Source organism: Lampris incognitus, chromosome 8 (genome assembly GCF_029633865.1).
Source record: "Lampris incognitus isolate fLamInc1 chromosome 8, fLamInc1.hap2, whole genome shotgun sequence".
Lineage (NCBI taxonomy): Eukaryota > Metazoa > Chordata > Actinopteri > Lampriformes > Lampridae > Lampris > Lampris incognitus.
Window position 1 is genome coordinate 4,652,788 of NC_079218.1, and position 20,051 is coordinate 4,672,838.

A 20,051-nucleotide genomic window follows, 5' to 3' on the forward strand; every position below is an offset into this window, starting at 1 on the left:
TCGGATGGTAGGGTCAGAATTTGGCGTCAACAACATGAAAGCATGGATCCATCCTGCCTTGTATCAACGGTTCAGGCTGCTGGTGGTGGTGTAATGGTGTGGGGGATATTTTCTTGGCGCACTTTGGGCCCCTTAGTACCAATTGAGCATCGTGTCAACGCCACAGCCTACCTGAGTATTGTTGCTGACCATGTCCATCCTTTTATGACCACAGTGTTCCCATCTTCTGATGGCTACTTCCAGCAGGATAACGTGCCATGTCATAAAGCTCAAATCATCTCAGACTGGTTTCTTGAACATGACAATGAGTTCACTGTACTCAAATGGCCTCCACAGTCACCAGATCTCAATCCAATAGAGCACCTTTGGGATGTGGTGGACCGGGAGATTCGCATCATGGATGTGCAGCTGACAAATCTACAGCAACTGCGTGATGCTATCATGTCAATATGGACCAAACTCTCTGAGGAATGTTTCCAGTACCTTGTTGAATCTATGCCACGAAGGATTAAGGCAGTTCTGAAGGCAAAAGGGGGTCCAACCCGGTACTAGCAAGGTGTACCTAATAAAGTGGCCAGTGAGTGTATCTATCTATCTATCTATCTATCTATCTATCTATCTATCTATCTATCTATCTATCTATCTATCTATCTATCTATCTATCTATCTATCTATCTATCTATCTATCTATCTATCTATCTATCTATCTATCTGTCTGTCTGTCTGTCTGTCTGTCCATCCATCTATCTATGCTGGAGAGGGGAAAGTCCCACTACAGGCGGCGCCACCAGGCGTTCCCACGTTCATCGTCGTCTTGCGAGCCGCTTGCGCGCGTGTACCCGCTAAGTAGCGCCCTCTTCCGGTTGGAGGAGGCTTTGCGTCTTTTCCCACAATGCCGCTCTGCCGCAGCGGACCGGAAGTGGCACGTTTATTGACAACATGGCCCCCGAGCAGCTTCTGGATCGGGGGGAAATCAGGATTTGACAGTTGTCCGTCGGCAGCGAGAACCCGCGGGTTTCCGGCGCTCCGCAGGTGCGTCTGGATGAATGAAGGGAGCCGCGGACTTCCGGGATGGTGTCGCTGAGCTGAGCTGAGCGCCGAGTCAGAGCGCCGAAGCCGTCATGTCGTTTTTCAAGAGGAAAGGTGAGGAAGCGCTCGCACCGACGGTGTGACGTCAAGGTTTGCCAGGGGTGACTTTTTTTTTTGTTTGTGGCTCGATCGTCCCGTTTCGGGGAGGGGGGGGACGACGACAAATACCGGAAAGGTAAAGGCGGGTCGAGATTAACGCCGCTCGCTGCTTCGGCGAGGCGGCTTACGCCCGGTCCCCGCGTTTAGCGTCCGCTTGCTAAGTTAGCTTAGCCGGCTCCGTCCACATGACCGATGCCCCCTCGATCTCGGATCTCACGGTGAGATCCGCCCCGGTGTGTACCGGAAATGGACCTCGTCACTAACTCTGCCGCTGCCTGGTTTTCCAGACACGTGTACGTTATCTTATCGGTAAACCGAAGAGCGGACTGGCGCGTCCGCTGCTCCGCTGCACCAAGCCCCCTGCACCTGAGCTGGGGACTGCTAGCAAGAGGCAGAGTTGCTAGAGACACGTAACGGATGTCTTCACACAAGTCATTCTTAGCCACAGCTGCTGCAAGTACAACAATAATGCATGCACATCAGCACACACAGCTCAGTACAACAGTAATGCATGCACATCAGCACACACAGCTCAGTACAACAATAATGCATGCACATCAGCACACACAGCTCAGTACAACAGTAATGCATGCACATCAGCACACACAGCTCAGTACAACAGTAATGCATGCACATCAGCACACACAGCTCAGTACAACAGTAATGCATGCACATCAGCACACACAGCTCAGTACAACAATAATGCATGCACATCAGCGCACACAGCTCAGTACAACAATAATGCATGCACATCAGCGCACACAGCTCAGTACAACAATAATGCATGCACATCAGCACACACAGCTCAGTACAACAGTAATGCATGCACATCAACACACACAGCTCAGTACGGCGGACGGACTTTACACTGTACTAAAGTAATATATATGAACTAACAGAGACATGACGCAGTAAACAAGGCACTGCAATGTACTACAGTAATACAAATTAACAAATAGAGGCACGGTACAGTAAAATGGACCATATGCTGTACTACAGTAATACATATGAACTAACAGACACCACAGTAAATCAGACAGTACGCTATACTAGAGTATAACAGAGACATGACACAGTAAATCAGACAGTACGCTATACTAGAGTATAACAGAGACATGACACAGTAAATCAGACAGTACGCTATACTAGAGTATAACAGAGACATGACACAGTAAACAAGGCACTGCAATGTACAACAGTAATACATATGAACAAATAGAGGCATGGTACAGTAAAATGGACCATATGCTGTACTACAGTAATACATATGAACAAATAGTGGCACAGTACAGTAAAATGGACCACATGCTGTACTACAGTAATACATATGAACTAACAGACAACACAGTAAATGAGACAGTACCGCTATACTAGAGTATAACAGAGACATAACACAGTGAGACAGACATTATAATATATTACGGTAACATGTGGACTGATAAGAGATATAGCAATAACTCAGTCACACATATGATGAGGACATACTGACAAATCTGAGAGATAAGCTTTGGTCAGGCTGTGTTTGTTGGTTATTACTAAGTTATTGTGAAGTGCTGACGAAGTGAGTGCTCCGCATCATCCACGGTTATGCGTACTTTATGTGTGGACGTTGTGAGGATACAGTGGGATAAAATAGAATTAGCAAGACAAATGAGATTGTTGGCTGTGAGCGGGACCTTTATGAGTTTGTTTCAGTTGATGACCGGGAGCTGAGATGCTGTTTGCATAATACAGCCCAAAAAACAAGATATCATCTTTATATTTGGAGTGTAATGGCTTTTAGCTAGATGCAGTCTGATCTGAAGTTGTCGTCATGAAGTATACTGGCCTTCCCAAACCTTTTTCAGATGCGGTGTGAAGGAATTGTTTACAATTACATTATAACCACTATTAGTCAGTACTTGCTAAGTTGTACAAACTTAAGAGACTGGTATTTCTGTTGCACAAATACACCACATAAGCGGTGTCTGTGCGGTCTACACTGGCCATTATCTAGAGAAACGAATGACTGAATACATGTTGTAGGAATAGATGGCTTGTTAACGTGCTGGTTCTGCTCCAGCCTCTTGCACCTTTGTCAAAGTGTGTAGTCTTTTGTGTCACAGTCAGCCGTTACACTTGGCCTCATATTACATTAAATTGCTGGAAAATTACCAATTACATTTATAAGATTTTATCAAAAGATTATAGTTTTCTCGGTTTGACAGAATCATTAGATACAGTTGAGTGCGTTCGGTGGAATATAGCTACAGATCTGCTGATCTTGGAAAACCATTAGCATATTTTGGCTTGAAAACAAAACACCAATGAAAAGAATGCTGATAATCCTCACTGGTTCATTATCTCAGAGTGTAGTCTTAGAATGAAGCTATATTTGCGTTCAGAAAAGAGCAGTTGCTATTGTCATAATTTCAAGTTTGTGCACAAAGTATTGCCATGTTATTAACAGCATAGAAGTGTCTGTGTCAGTGTGTCAACCGTGACACAAAAACCAGGTTTCGGAGAACATAGGAGCACTTTCCTGGCGCTGCACTGTTGTTGTGTTATAGCTGTCTGTGTGTGAAAGTGTGCTGTTTGTCCATAGAGTACGCCTCGCCGTCATGGTCAGTGTTGAATCGATCAAGTCTCATTTAATGACACTGTAGTATTTTGGTTTTCCACGTGGAAGATTTTGGAGACATTTCGTTGCATGCAAATAACACTTGTGAAAGCAGATGCTGGTCATTAGTTTGAGTTGGGTCTCAGGTTTTGTAATTCAGTAGTTTGCTTTTGATATGGAAAAAAATAGAAACCTCTCCTCTCTAATGTGTCAGCAAAGGGTCTCAAAGATTAAGCCTGCTAAAAGTAAAGGCTTGTTTAGGTGATAATCTACTGTCGATGCTATCCCAGCCTCTGTCCTTCCTCGGGTTACTCGTTCCTTCACTGATAGCCCGAAGTCTTCAGAAGAATGAATTTTCGTGCTATTCACCCAGGGCTCACGTTGCATGATGTAATGGGGGGAGGGGGGGTGAAATGAATATCTTGCTGTAATATTTTCTCCTGGCAGTTGCCTAATGCAAATATGAGTGGTGAGTCAGTGTAGGAAATGGTAGCAAACGCCCGGGTAGCGTAGCGGTCTATTCCATTGCCTACCAACACGGTGTCGGCGGTTCAAATCCCCGTGTTACCTCCGGCTTGGTCGGGCATCTCTACAGACACAATTGGCTGTGTCTGCAGGTGGGAAGCTGGATGTGAAGAGTAGGGTAATTGGCCAAGTACAATTGGGGAGAAAAAGAGGGGAAAAAATTTGTTGAAAAAAGGAAATGGTAGTAAGGATCTCTGCCAGTATGAACTCTGCTCCACTGTTACCCTCAAGAGAACATCTCCCATTGATTACCTGGCCAAGTGCTGTGCTTTAGTATTATTTTTGAGATAGGCAATAGGCTGTGTGTGTGAAAAAAACGTTAATGCATGTCAGTACAAGCTTGTTAAGTGTGACACAAGAAACAAGCTTGTACTGAAATGCATTAAGTTTTTTCCTACACCTGCTCACCTCTTAATATTGGGCAGCACGGTGGCGCCCTGGGTTCAAGCCCCGGGGTAGTCCAACCCTGGTGGGTCGTCCTCTGTGTGGATTTTGCATGTTCTCCCCGTGTCTGTGTGGGTTTCCTCAGGGGGCTCCGGTTTCCTCCCACAGTCCAAAGACATGTAGGTCAGGTGAACTGGCCGTACTAAGTTGTCCCTAGGAATGAATGGGTGTGTGTGTGTGTGTGTGTGTGTGTGTGTGTGTGGGCCCTGTGATGGCCTGGGGGCCTATCCGGGGTGTCTCCCCACCTGCCGCCCAGTGACTGCTGGTAATAGGCTCCAGCATCCCCACGACTTTGAGAGCAGGATAAGCGGTTCAGATAATGGATGGATGGAGGGATATATATATATACACACACACACACACACACACACATACATATGATGGTAACTGATTTATGTAGGAGTTCCCTCAATTTGTTGATGCCATATATTGGAATAACCACAACTCACTTGCATATTTGAAAATAAGTCAAGTTCCATGGTTGAGCGGGGCTATGCTGTAAGGGTCATAGTCATTTAGTTTAATGGACGTCTGTGTAAACTGCAGCTGCACACTTGAGCACATAGACCAAGTTCATGACTCTTACAAAACACTATTGAGGATAATATTCCAATGGAAAGACCTTGTTAGTCCTGCATAGCATCCCACACAAAACAGTTATCCCTGGCGGCAAGACAGTGTAGCTGCAGTTTTTATTGGTATATCCCATGTTTCAGTCTTTTAGCGTCACTTCTGTATGTCTTTCTTGAATAGGTCATGATGTAAATGGGTATCTTGTTACTACCTTTTCAGGGTTGTTCTTTGTTCCACCCCCTTCTTTTCCACCCCTCAGTGAATCCATGGCATGATGTTTTGCTTGTTGACTTCTCTTTGTATTGTCAGTTTGAATGCTGAAGTATTCTCCAGTTACAGCGCCGCTCTCATTTTTCTCCCCCACAGCCAAAAGCAAAGAACCTGAGAGACTGGCAGATGTAAGAGTCAACAGAGGTGAGCAGGGCACGACGTGTGGAGATGTTGGAGCTTTGAATGTGACACAGCATTGTTGTCTAATAAAAAGCCCTTGTTTGAGGGACTCACTCTGAAGTTGTGTTGAAAGCAGCACAGATGAGGGTATCTGATCTGCAGCTCTCAAGTTTTCTTTGACACATTCATAAAAAGACTGGGCCGGTCTCTGCCAGTGACTCATAGGAATAACTTCAGATCTGACTGAATCGGCTGTAAGGCAGATTGTTTATGAAGTTCAAACACTGCTGCTGAGATTGTCACGAGAACGTAAGGTCTCGGTGTGACCTCCAGCTAGTGAGTGAACTCCCCTCCCAGTATCGCACTTTTGACTCAAACAAACACTGAGAGGTCTGTCTGGCCCAACTCCTCTCATGCCCCCCAGCCTCCATACCCTAACTGGGACTCCTTTCAATGGATTCAGTCAAAAGATCTTTTCACAAAACTGTCTCAGATGCTGTAAATTCAGGCTGCCACCAATTTGCCCTTAAGGCGCCATTGAATATGTCTTTATTTTTGGGCACTAACCTAACTGATCTTTCTCCACCCCCCCAGGTCCAACCCCAGCCCCAGCTTCAGCTCCAGCCAGCCCTCACTCCCCGTCCTTGGTCCTGAGGAACCACAATGCCATCCAGGAGGCAGCGGGGCCCAGCCATGTGGCTATCAACGCCATCTCCGCCAACATGGACTCTTTCGCCAGTGGTCGCACCGCCATCCTCAAAAAACAACCGAGCCACATGGAGGCAGCCCACTTCGGCGATCTCGGTACAGAGCTGTTGTTTATTTGTTGAAACCTAGTTTTGATAATACTCATATATCACATGCTTATTGTGCACATCATCAGCCTGATGTCAGGCAGTGTTATTTTAACGCTAGAACAACCAAGCCGGTCATTTTACCATTTTGGATTTTCAAGTTAATGTTGGTGGAAAAAAAGAAGATACAGACCTACTGCTCCCTGCATTCTCCTAAATTTGCATATATTTGCATTAAAATTAGTTTCAGATCAATTGCAAAAAAAGGTTAGGATAAGATCTACTTAAAACGACCATGAGCAGTCACAATGACCGCACATGCGTGATCGTGCGCATCATGTCACTATTTATGACGTTTGTTGGTCACATCATTTCTTTTGCGAAGTTCATTGTTCTGACCTAGAGACTTCTCCAGTGCAGAGAAATGGTCTAAACTTGATGTTTGATTATTGTCAACATGTCTGGTTACAGACACCGCTACAGACACACCATGACTACCACTCAGGCATTGCAGTATTTCCAGGCATTGGACAGCGGCCATTTTAAATTGTTTGAAAAATAGTATTAAAGTTGTTAACATGTCGTTTCTTAACAGACATAGTACTAACATATACAATGCATTAATGTCTCAGTTGGTTTTTTACAAACCCCAATTGCAATAAAGTTGGGACGTTGTGTAAAACGTAAATAAAAACAGAATACAATGATTTGCAAATCCTTTTCCACCTATATTCAATTGAATACACTACAAAGACAATATATTTAATGTTCAAACTGATAAACTTCATTGTTTTTTGCAAATATTCACTCATTTTGAATTTGATGCCTGCAGCACGTTCCAAAGAAGCTGGGACAGGGGCATGTTCACCACTGTGTTACTCCACCTTTCCTTTTAACAACACTCAATAAGCGTTTGGGAACTGAGGACACTACTTGTTGAAGCTTTGTAGGTGGAGTTCTTTCCCATTCTTGCTTGATGTACGACTTCAGTTGCTCAACAGTCCGGGGTCTCTGTTGTTGTATTGTGCGCTTCATAATGTGCCACACATGTTCAATGGGAGACAGGTCTGGACTGCAGGCAGGCCAGTCCAGTACCCGCACTCTTTTACTACGAAGCCCCGCTGGTGTAACACCTGCAGAATGTGGCTTGGCATTGTCTTGCTGAAATAAGCAGGGACGTCCCTGAAAAAGACGTCGCTTGGATGGCAGCACATGTTGCTCCAAAACCTGTATGTACCTTTCAGCATTAATGGTGCCTTCACAGATGTGTAAGCTACCCATGATGCCATGGGCCCTAACACACCCCCATACCATCACAGATGCTGGCTTTTGGACTCTGGGCTGATAACAATCTGGATGGTCCTTTTCCTCTTTAGCCCGGAGGACACGACGTCCATGATTTCCAAAAACAATGTGAGATGTGGACTCGTCAGACCACAGCACACTTGTCCACTTGGCGTCAGTCCATCTCAGATGAGCTCGGGCCAGAGAAGCCGGTGGTGTTTCTGGGTGGTGTTGATATCTGGCTTTGGCTTTGCATGGTAGAGTTTTAACTTGCACTTGTAGATGTAGCGATCAACTGTGTTAACTGACGATGGTTTTCCCAAGTGTTCCTGAGCCCACGTGGTCATATCCTTTACACAATGATGTCGGTTTTTAATGCAGCGCCGCCTGAGGGGTCGAAGGTCACGGGCATTCAGTGTTGGTTTTGGGCCTTGCCGCTTACGTGCAGAGATTTCTCGGGATTCTCTGAATCTTGTGATGATATTATGGACTGTAGATGATGAAATCCCTAAATTCCTTGCAGTTGTACGTTGAGAAACGTTGTTCTTAAACTGTTGGACTATTTGCTCACGCAGTTGTTCACAAAGTGGTGAACCTCGCCCCATCCTTGCTTGTGAACGACTGAGCCTTTCGGGGATGCTCCTTTTATACCCAATCATGACACTCCCCTGTTCCCAGTTAACCTGTTCACCTGTGGAATGTTCCAGACAGGTGTTTTTTGAGCATTCCTCAACTTTCCCAGTCTTTTGTTGCCCCTGTCCCAGCTTCTTTGGAACGTGTTGCAGGCATCACATTCAACATGAGTGAATATTTGCAACAAACAATAAAGTTTATCAGTTTGAACATTAAATATCTTGTCTTTGTAGTGTATTCAGTTGAATATAGGTGGAAAAGGATTTGCAAGTCATTGTATTCTGTTTTTATTCACGTTTTACACAACGTCCCAACTTCATTGGAATTGAGGTTTGTATCGTGACAGAATATAGAGTTTAAAATCCAGCTGTCATTTTGATCGCCCATGGTGTTTTAGGTAGGAGTAAGATCCCAGTGGTTCTGGTGTGAAGGTGCAGGTGTTCTTCAAGGTTTCCCTGAGTAACCTGCTATGGATGTTGAGATGGATGGAGCTGCAAAGGCCTGCTTGTTCAGTAGGGAGGCGAGTCCAGGTTGCCCTACCGGGCATTGGTACTGCTTCACTCATACATGAGTTCATATTTGACCGCCACTCAAACTTAAGACAGTCCTCCAGAAGAATACATAAAGGGAAACACATTCATTTTTTATTGGTATTGGCCTGAAGGATTACATGGCAGCTGGGTGCACAGCAGTCAGCTGACGTGAGCTTGCTGAAATCTGAGTCAGTTGAAAAGACTGGTACCCGTAGCTGGATGTGACTGCTCATGCTTAGGTTAAAAACTTGCTGGAATTTCCCTCTAAGTAGGCTGGAAGGTGTCCCGTCTGTGTCACGGTGTCCATATAATAGCCTCCTAGTAAACACTGCACTGACATTAAATTCTGTGTATTTCAGACGAGCGGAGGAATGTCATGAATGGCGCTATAAGAGGTGGCAGCCCTGCAGTCTGTCTTTGTTGTTTGATGACGGTGTTGACAGGACCTGTAAAGACAGGTCTCGTAGAGACTGCCCGGTGATGAGTCACGGACGGGTGGAAGAACCTGTTGTCACTGCTGCACGGTGGTGTTTCTGAACAACACGTGGCGCTGGGCTGGGTATCAACTGGGGCCTCAGGGCTGAAGGAAGAGGAAGGAGGAAGTGGAGAAGGAGTTCAACAGTCAGAGAGGGCAAACTTCCTTGTCAGTTAACCCCGATAATGTGCCCTCTTACTGGAGCTGATACCACAGCCTCATAGTTCAAGTTGATTTAGTTTTATAAGTGACGGGACTTTTCCTCGGCAGTCGCTGGCTTGACACAGGATGCCGAGTTTCACGATGATGTTTGATGAATGTGGCCCGAGGCAGTAAACATGGGAAGTATAGTGTAGACAGAACACATCCGCTGATTTGTTTTATGCTCGTGCAGCCGCCAAGGATTATCATGACAATTGATTCATCGTTGGGTAATGAATCGGCGTATTCGGCTAATTGTACATTAAGTAACCTTCTCGGTGTTGAACTGACATGTTGTAGGAGCCCTAATGGATTGAAAGAATGGGTGCAGTTACTGTATTAATCAGTTAATTGGAATACAATGAATTAAAGTGATGCACTGAAAATAAAAAGGAAATATAAAAATGTAGAGCGAGTATTGGTCAGATTTTCCGCTACACCGAAAAAAATATTTCACCAACTTTGTCAGGGATGCCAGATTGTGCGCTTGTTACACAGCTTTAGTGCTGCTCAACTTTAAGTGAACTCAGTTTTCAGAAATGGCCACTGGTTTGTTTGTGCGAACATTGCATTGGAAATGACACAGTTCATGCAGGGAGCTGAGTAAAACCACCTGTGACCTCAGAACACGCGTCGTTTCATAACACTGAGCTCATCCAGTTTGCATTTACAGGATCTGCCTGAAAACCACACAGTGTGTCACTCGTTTGTGTCCTTTCAGGTTAGGGATTTGTGTTTTTTAGGGATAGGTTGTTCTTAAACTGTTGGACTATTTGCTCACGCAGTTGTTCGCAAAGTGGTGTCCATAAGTGTTTTTGAGGGATAGGATGTGGACAGTCTTTTCCTACGTGGTCAGTTTTTCTTGATAAGTAAAAAAAATACAAATTATATTTGTTCAGCTCTTCACCACACCGGGTTCCCAGGGAGGCTGTGTGAACTGATAGAAAACCTCACTTGTGTGATTTTAAGACAATATGCAAAGCTGTGAACCGAGACCTTGGCAAAAGCGTGTCATGTAAATGTGTGCGTCTTTGATTTGTAGCTCAAAACAGTATCACTCAGCCGTCGCGGTGCGAAAACGGTTCCTCATGTGTGTAACGTACACCCACATGCAGCTTTTACACAGGGTTGTAGGCTGGTAGAGTCCTGTCATCCCAGTCCCCAGAGTGTCTCTGAGGTATCTCTTAGTCCTGTGCCCTATGTGTGTTTTCCAGGACGCTCCAGTGTGAACAATCTCTCACAAGAGACCCGCTCGCGGCTGTCCAAGACGGTGGATCAGATTCTGCAGGACAACGTAGCAATGCCCTACTACATCCAGTTCATGGAGGTGCGAGGCACCGACCACCTGGTGCGCTTCTGGCTGGAGGCCGAGAGCTTTCGATCCACCAGCTGGTCACGGGTCCGAGCACACAGCCTCAACTCGGTCAAACACAGCTCCCTGGCCGAGCCTGTCCCCACCACCCCCGACGGCCAGACGGAGGACCCCCACAAACCTGGGGCTGTTGCCCCTAGAACCACGGACACTGGCAGTGAGCGCCCCATGGCGCAGCTCACACACCGGGACTCCTTCAGCACAGAGGCCGGGCAGAGGCCTGGCACGCCCCGAGCGGAGACCCCCAGCAGGCAGCCATCCTCAAGAACAGGGACGCCCTTCAAGCTGCAGTCAAACAGCGCTCTGAGAGACCTCTCTGACAAGCTAATGAAGAGTGAGTTGGCTTGTAGAGCCATTCTTTTTAAACTGTTTGTCAATGTGTTTATGACTCCCCAGTGGGTAACTGTATCCTAAATCCAAGCCCACGAACCAAAACAAAACTTATCCCTTATCGAAAAATAACCCTTGTGGTTTAAAGGCTTGAGTTTCTTTGGAGTTACTCTTCGAATTGAATGTTAGTGGAGTCTGACCAAGACGTACACCAGGGTCAGCGGGAAACAATCACACTTTTCTCTGTATGTACAGATGGGTGATAAATTAAAGGAAATGATCGGAATGCGTGACCCCTACAGTGTGGAGGTCCGGGGGCTCTGTTATGCTGTGGGGGGATATTTTCTTGGCATGGTTTGGGTCCATTTGTCCCCTTAGAGGGAAGGGTCACTGCAAATCAATACAAAGTCTTTCTGAGTGATCACCTTCGTCCTACGATGAAACATTTCTTTTTTCTTTATTTTTTTTACCCCCCCCCCCTTTTTTTTTTCCTCCCCAATTGTATTCGGCCAATTACCCAACTCTTCCGAGCTGTCCTGGTCGTTGCTCTACCCCTTTGCTGATGCGGGGAGGGCTGCAGACCCCCACATGCCTCCTCTGATACATGTGGAGTCACCAGCTGCTTCTTTTCACCTGACACTGAGGAGTTTCACCAGGGGACGTAGCACGTGGGAGGATCCCGCTATCCCTCCCAGTTCCCCCTCCCCCGAACAGGCGCCCCGACCGACCAGAGGAGGTGCTAGTGCAGTGACCAGGATACATACCCACATCTGGCTTCCCACCCACAGACACGGATGCCCGACCAAGCTGGAGGTAACACGGGGATTCGATCCAGTGATCTTTATGTTGGTAGGCAACGGAATAGACTGCTACGCTACCTGGACGCCCCTGATGAAACATGTCTATCCTGATGGGAGTGGTCTCTTCCAGGATGACAATGCCCCCATCCACAGGGCACGAGGGGTCACTGATGGTTTGATGGCCATGAAAATGATGTAAATCATATGCTATGGCCTTCGCGGTCACCAGATCTCGTCCCAGCTGAACACCTGTGGGAGGTTTTGGATCGGCATGTTAGACAGCGCTCTCCACCACCATCATCAACACCCGAAATGAGAGAACATCTTTTGGAAGAATGGTGGCCATCCCTCCAGCAGAGTTCAGAGACTTGAAGAATCCATGACAAGGAGCACTGAAGCTGTTCTGGAGGCTTGTGGTGGCCCAGCACCTTACTACCACACTTTATGTTGGGTTTTCCTTTAGTTTGTCACCTGTCTGTATTTGTGTGTGTGTGTGTGTGTGTGTGTGTGTGTGTGTGTGTGTGTGTGTGTGTGTGTGTGTGTGTGTGTGTAAAATCACAGTGTTTTTCCTTTTTAAAGTCCCGTTGTATATTCTAGGATGAAGGACACTACTAGTAGCTTGTATGACCAATAGCTGATCATCCTACTCTTGTGTGTGTATGTGTGTGTGTGTGTGTGTGTGTGTGTGTGTGTGTGTGTGTGTGTGTGTGTTTCAGGTATAGAGCGAGACGCAGTGAGCATCTTCACCAAATACATCTCTCCAGATGCTGCCAGGCCCATCCCCATCACAGAGCAGATCAGAAACGACATCGTTGGTAAAATATTGATGTTTCATGTGGACTTTAACTAGCAGTGATATAAATTACCTGTGGCCAGTAAGTCACAAAGCTCAACTGATAGAAGCCATTCTGACTTGTTTTTTTTTTTTTGACATTTTATGTGGTTAGATGAAAATTGAGTGCTTTAGTTTTAGTATCTGTAGGCGATTCAGATTTTGTGCGGGTTTTTTGTTAAAAATGTGAAGAAGTTGTCAAGGAGGACACAGTAAAATCCTAGCTTTATTTCTGTAGTGGTCCCTGCGGTGATGTATGGACATTACTACCTGTCTGTCTGTCCGTTGTGTCGGTCTACTCTGTCTATTTTGTGTCGATGTATTCTGTCTAGTTTGCCTGGAGTGGTCACTTCAGAACATATTCTTATCAGTGTTGACAAACTGGCATAAGGACAAAGGATGGGTGGAGAGATACTGTAGATATAGATGAATATCTAGATGCATAGACATATGACAGAAAAGGAGAACTCTACAGAGAAAACAAGACAACGTTGAGCCATTTGAAGACGTGATACCAGATAAAACGTTGTGAGTCCGTGTGTTGTAGTGGAGTTAGCATCTCGGTTCTGATCTCAGTCCTTGTTGGATCGATGATGTAACTAAAACTAAAAAACCCCTTCATCATCAAATGTGCTGACTATACCTCTCCCCACTCTCTGTAGCGAAGATATGCGGAGAGGACGGGCTTGTGGACCCAAACTGCTTCATCATTGCACAGTCTGTAGTCTTCACCATCCTGGAGCAAGAGTGAGTGTGTTTTCCATTAAATCTCCCACAAGCGTTAACGTTCCCGGTGCTGAAGTTGACAGTTGCTGTGGGTTGTCCACCAGCCTGTCATCGAGATGACAGAAGGACTCCTGTCCTTTGTCATTTCCCAGCTGTGAGCGCTGCAGGTGTGTGTGTTTACCTCTGTTCTCCACCTCTCCCTGTCATTCCCAGGCACTTTAGTGAATTCCTGAGGAGCCATCATTTTTGTAAATACCAGATTGAAGTGTTGACCAGCGGCTCTGTCTTCCTGGCGGATATCTTGTTCAGTGAGTCGGCGCTCTTCTACTTCTCTGAGGTGAGCAGGTCCCATGTTTCCCCAGAGTTTTTGTTTTACAAGTCCACTGCATTGTCTTGTTGGTGCAGTGCAAATAGAGCTTTAAAAAAGAGCACAATGGGCCTCATTCATCAATCGTTCGTACATACAGACTTGTTCTTACACATCTCGAGAATGTTTTAGGCCTGTACTTTGTCTCAGAGACCAGTGTCGAACCCAGGTAACCCCTGAACAGTGTGTGTGTGTGTGTGTGTGTGTGTGTGTGTGTGTGTGTGTGTGTGTGTGTGTGTGTGTATGTATGTGAACAAATGACAGCCTACGTCCTTCCTCTTGCAGGTTTTAAAAGAATGCAGAGTGAGTCTTGTTTCAGATGTCTTAGGAGTTCTGCATCTTTTATTTTATTTTTCTAGTACATGGAGAAGGAGGAGGCAGTGAATGTGCTCCAGTTCTGGCTGGCCGCAGACAACTTCCAGGACCAGCTGGCAGCAAAGAAGGGCCAGTACGATGGCCAGGAGGCCCAAAACGATGCCATGATCCTCTATGACAAGTAGGACATCACTCTGCTGCTCAGAAATGTGTTTGTCCTCAGAAGCACCCTTACTGTGTTTCCATCAAGAGACAAACCCACAGCCTGAAACTGGGAGACGCCGAGATCGTCAGACGTCTCTGGCTTTAAGCGAGAACGTTTAGGTGTTGAGCAGAATGTAAAGTGAAGAAGGGTCGACCTACTTATTTACCTAGTTATGCTCTTCACCCCTATGGGGCATAAGGCATCGATAGTGTTCCAGGCAATAAGTCACCCATAACCCCCTTTTTAGGTTGGGCGTTGGGCTAACAACCCCACCTTGTAAAACAATCTTTGTTCTGGAAACTGCGAAGGGTCGACCTGACCTCAGTTATTTGAACACTTCATATATTCGGGTTGTTTTCTGCCTTCTACAGGTATTTCTCACTCCAGGCCACCAACCCTCTGGGCTTTGGTGACTCTGTGCGGATGGAAATAGAGTCCAACATCTGCCGAGAGGGAGGGCCTCTTCCTGAATGTTTCACCACTCCCCTCAGACAGGCCTGGACCACAATGGAGAAGGTAAGATACTCAGATGCCCGCACACAGGAAATCATTCAGTTCATATCAGCTTATCAAACAAACAATAAGCCAGATCTTTTAAAGGCCAATACTACTCAAGTGCAATATTTATGAAGTTACTTTCTCTTCCCAAGCCAAAGAGCAGAGCATTAAAACTCTACTTTGTGATGTCACCCAGATACACAAGCAGGGATTTAAGGTTTGGTTACGATAGACTGACTTTGCTTACTGTGTTGTCTGATGTCTTACGCCCAGATCAGTTTCTTGCTGGTAGTTATGCCATCAGTCATTCAGAAGTTGCGCCCTGATGTTTAGAACACCGTTCTGGTTTCCAGCCAAGTCCTCCTCTCTGTCCTCTCATTGGTTCTTTGTGGAGACGTATACCCGTGATTAATCAGAGGTTATGGGAAAACTCGGTTTTTGTGTTTCCAGCTGATGTGATGTAGAAGTGACCGTCCATCTGTGCACCAAAGTACTGCTGAAGCCATCAGCCAGCTAGTCAGTCGACAGCAAATTAATTGATTATGATTTTTAGTAGCCATTAAATTTTACTTATTTATCAGATAAGAATACCAAATATTTGGGCGGCACAGTGGTTAGCGCTGTCGCCTCACAGCAAGAAGGTCCTGGGTTCGAACCTCGGGGTTGTCCAACCTTGGGGGTCATCCCAGGTCGTCCTCTGTGTGAAGTTTGCATGTTCTCCCCGTGTCTGCGGTGGGTTTTCTCCGGGTGTTCCAGTTTCCCCCACCGTCAAAAGAAACACGCATGTTAGGGTTCATACTCCTGTCTGGGCCCTTGAGCAAGGCAATGGGAAAAGAACTGGAGTTGGTCCCTGCTGCGCCAGCCCACTGCTCCCTAGCTACACACATCACAGCTAGGAGGGGTTCATTTGCAGTAAATGAATTTCCCCAAGGGGACTAATAAAGGAAACTTAATTAGTTAACTTAATATTTTCTACTCACAGCTTCACAAATGCTTAGATTTGCTTGCCTTTCTCCGGTTCCCACAATACCATTATAGAGTGTGTACTTTCTGGGTATTTTGGCTGCTGGTCATACTAGGTAAACAGTTTTAAGACATCACTTTGGGCTCTGGTGACTGCGAAGGCCACAGCATATTATTTACATCATTTTCATCCTCACCAAACCGTTAGTGACCCCTCGTGCCCTGTGGATGGGGGCATTGTCATCCTGGAAGAGACCACTCCCACCAGGATAGAAATGTTTCATCAGGTGCGTCCGAGTAGCGTAGCGGTCTGTTCCGTTGCCTACCAACACGGAGATCGCCGGATCGAATCCCCGTGTTACCTCCAGCTTGGTCGGGCGTCCTTCAGACACAGTTGGCCGTGTCTGCGGGCGGGAAGCCAGATGTGGGTGTGTGTCCTAGTCACTGCACTAGCGCCTCCTATGGTCGGTCGAGGCGCCTGTTCGGGGGGAGGAGACTGGGGGGAATAGCCTGATTCTCCCACGCGCTACGTCCCCCTGGTGAAACTCTTCACTGTCAGGCGAAAGGAAGCGGCTGGTGACTCCACAAGTATCGGAGGAGACATTTTGGACATTTTATAGATTGACTGATGAATCAGTTACTGGAAAAACGTGATTGGACTGACCAGTAATGAAAATACTTGTTAGCTGTAACCCTAAACCACAGTGATAACATTTAAGGTTTTGTGCGGCTTTGCCCCAAGACATCTCTGAGCTGTTGGTTCTGTGTGGGCCCGTGTGCAGCACATCTGTATGAGCTGCTGGTTCTGTGTGGGCCCGTGTGCAGCACATCTGTATGAGCTGCTGGTTCTGTGTGGGCCTGTGTGCAGCACATCTGTATGAGCTGCTGGTTCTGTGTGGGCCCGTGTGCAGCACATCTGTATGAGCTGCTGGTTCTGTGTGGGCCCGTGTGCAGCACATCTGTATGAGCTGCTGTTCTGTGGGCCTGTGTGCAGCACATCTGTATGAGCTGCTGGTTCTGTGTGGGCCCGTGTGCAGCACATCTGTATGAGCTGCTGGTTCTGTGTGGGCCCGTGTGCAGCACATCTGTATGAGCTGCTGGTTCTGTGTGGGCCCGTGTGCAGCACATCTGTATGAGCTGCTGGTTCTGTGTGGGCCTGTGTGCAGCACATCTGTATGAGCTGCTGGTTCTGTGTGGGCCCGTGTGCAGCACATCTGTATGAGCTGCTGGTTCTGTGTGCAGCCTGAAAACCGGAGGCAGGACTGGTTTTAAGCTGTTTCAGGACCGAGATGAAAAACTAAAGCTGACCGGGGTTTTGCTGTCAGGGCCTCTAAACTTTGGGACGGCTGTCCCGAGGAGCTGAGGCTCATGCCTGCAGAGGCAGGGTCACTTTTTAAGTATTACTGTAAGAGTCTCCCGTTATTTTTGGCAAGTATTTGTTTAATTCTTGTTCGTATTTGCTCACATTTGTTTTAAGTGTTTTTGTTTTTAAGTCGTACCTGTTTTTGCAGCTTTTTTTGAGAAGTGTTAGGTAGATAGCATTTCTATTGTTTTTATTTTTAATGTAGGAATTTGAAGCGTAAAGTTGAGTAGTATTACCCTTTAATTATTACCTCATTTTGAAGATTGCAGAGGGTGGTATTTTTTGGGATTGCGGTTCAGTGGCACAAGGTTATATTTGTGTGTCTGTCGGTTAAAATTTTCATCATTTTCTACTTAGATTGTTCCTTTGACCTTTACGTGATCCCCACAGGGGCTTTTCAGTACAAATCCCCTGCATGTTGTGTTATTGAATTCCAGATGTAATGCCGCTGCCCACAGTCGAATGACCATGGGTTTAAAACTAGCATCAAGTCACGAGGAACAGTAACAGCACCTTTAGTTTCTTGTCCTCTTACACAGTTCACCAGTTTTTGTATTCCCGCAGGTCTACATGCCCGGCTTCCTGTCCAGTAACCTTTACTACAAATACTTGAATGACCTCATCAACTCGGTGCGAGCGGACGAGTTTGTGAACACCAGCACTCCGGGTCAGGCCGGGCCCACTGACGACCGGTCAAGTTCAAATTCAAGCGAGGGCTCTCATGCTCAGGTAACCTCCCCCCGCACCCGACCCACATCTTCAGCCCCTCTAGGCGTAGACTCCTACCTGCTGACATTTAGACCAATCTCGTCTTGTTAGACATCTAGAAAAACAGATTTTTATTTACACTGGAAGAGCTCGGTCTCGGTGGAGGCCTCTTTAGGCTTCTTTGGGTCTCGTTCAAACGGTCTAGACAGGCTTCGAAATGTGATGGTCATACCTCCGACAGCTACTGAACCGACAATATGTCTTTTGTAGTCGTTACAGCAAGGATCCAAAAAAGCAGCGGTGAAGATCCTGAAAAACTTTGATGAAGCGATAACGGTGGACATTTCCAGCCTCGACCCAGAGTCCTTGTATCAGCGTCCATACGCCGGGTGAGCCTCGTCTATCCGTCATCCTCTGACTGCGTAATTGGTACAAGACTGTGAATTAGGTTACATCCGCATCCGTCCTGATGCCACGCTTAATTTGAGCTGGATTGTTTTGTTTTTTTGGGTCTTGGATAAGGAGACTTCTGTCTCAGCTAAAGCACTGACAGTATGGTCACTTATGTCACAGACTGTGGCAAAGCATCTTTTCAAAGACATTGCTAAATGCCACGTGAGTTTATATTGTCGGCCTCCTATTGAAATCGACTTCTGTAATGGACATGTGTGTACACACACACACACACACACACACACACACACACACACACCCTCTGTGATAGTGGTGTTTGTATGGTTCATGGCTGCCTGAGGCTCAGTTCTGTCCCATTTGCCGAAAGAGCAACAATCTTAATTTGTTTCCTCATCTCCGTCTGTTTAGGAAGATGACGTTCGGGAAGGTGAATGAGTTGGGTCAGTTTATTAGGGAGGCTGAACCGGAGCCTGATGTGAAGAAATCTAAAGGTAGGATATACAGACACATGTCAGCCTGTGGCTCTCTCTCTCTCTCTCTCTCTCTCTCTCTCTCTCTCTCTCTCTCTCTCTCTCTCTCTCTCTCTCTCTCTCTCATTCATGTTGATATAACTGAGTTATAATTTCATCCAGTGACTGCTTCTATTCAGTTAATAATAATAGTAATAATGGGGTCCGCGGCGGTGTAGCGGTCTCAGCATCGGCTTTGTGTCGATGCAGTTGCCCACTGGGGACCGGGGTTCGCGCCTCGGTCGTCAGATCCGACTACGGCCGGACTCGATGAAGCAGCAATTATTGCCAACGCCGTCTTCGGGAGGGGGGCGGAGTCGGCTTGTGTTCGTCACATGAATGCGTCTCTGTGTGTGGGGAAAAAGCGGTGGTTTGGCCTGGATTCGCCTTGTCACGAAAGTGGGGAGGCGTCTCCTTCGAGACTGCCGGCCGGAGAGATGCAGTTGGCGAACGCATGCAGTACGAGGGTGGGTGTTTGAACTAAAATAGGGATCGATTGGCCACTAAATTGAGAGAAAAAGGGAAAAATCAGAAATAAATGTAAAAAATAATAAAAATAGTAATCATAATAAACCATAACCTTGGAAAACATGTGAAATGCCCTCCAACAAACAGCACTCACTATGCTTAGATCTGAGGAGAGGATAACAGTAGGAAAGATATCCAGTATTTAGGTGGTACGGACGAATGGAGTGATGCAGATGTCTCAGATGTTGTACTTTTTTAACCGTATTTCACCAATCAGAAGGCAAGGCTGTCCATCATCTCTCCCTAATGTAACCACATGCGTAGAGAGGACTTGTCCTTCATGTGTCATTAGCAGAGGGTCTTAATAAGAAGCATCTTTGTCAAGGAGTGAATCCCTTGATATAGAAGAAACTCAACTTTACCTCGAGAGCACTTTTCAAAGTAGGTCAGGTCATCCTGTAGTGTGTATGTGTGTGTGTACCTCCACGTTCAGACCATGACCTGAAACACGTACGGCTGACACAAGAAATGATTCCCCTTTG

At 46.4% G+C, this 20,051-nt stretch overlaps 1 protein-coding gene across 1 annotated transcript in view; it reads left to right on the top strand.

The window, feature by feature from the left end:
- The first annotated feature begins 939 nt into the window (after positions 1–939).
- Positions 940–20,051, top strand: part of akap10 (A kinase (PRKA) anchor protein 10) — a 20,923-nt gene continuing 1,811 nt past the window's right edge. Inside the window, exons 1-12 of the mRNA XM_056285057.1 lie at positions 940–1,143; positions 5,696–5,743; positions 6,314–6,523; positions 10,854–11,345; positions 12,858–12,956; positions 13,636–13,720; positions 13,913–14,036; positions 14,426–14,562; positions 14,958–15,102; positions 17,975–18,139; positions 18,389–18,507; positions 18,941–19,023. Coding sequence (XP_056141032.1) covers positions 1,122–1,143; positions 5,696–5,743; positions 6,314–6,523; positions 10,854–11,345; positions 12,858–12,956; positions 13,636–13,720; positions 13,913–14,036; positions 14,426–14,562; positions 14,958–15,102; positions 17,975–18,139; positions 18,389–18,507; positions 18,941–19,023 — 1,729 coding nt within the window. The 5' untranslated portion in view covers positions 940–1,121. The remainder of the gene's footprint in view (positions 1,144–5,695; positions 5,744–6,313; positions 6,524–10,853; positions 11,346–12,857; positions 12,957–13,635; positions 13,721–13,912; positions 14,037–14,425; positions 14,563–14,957; positions 15,103–17,974; positions 18,140–18,388; positions 18,508–18,940; positions 19,024–20,051) is intronic.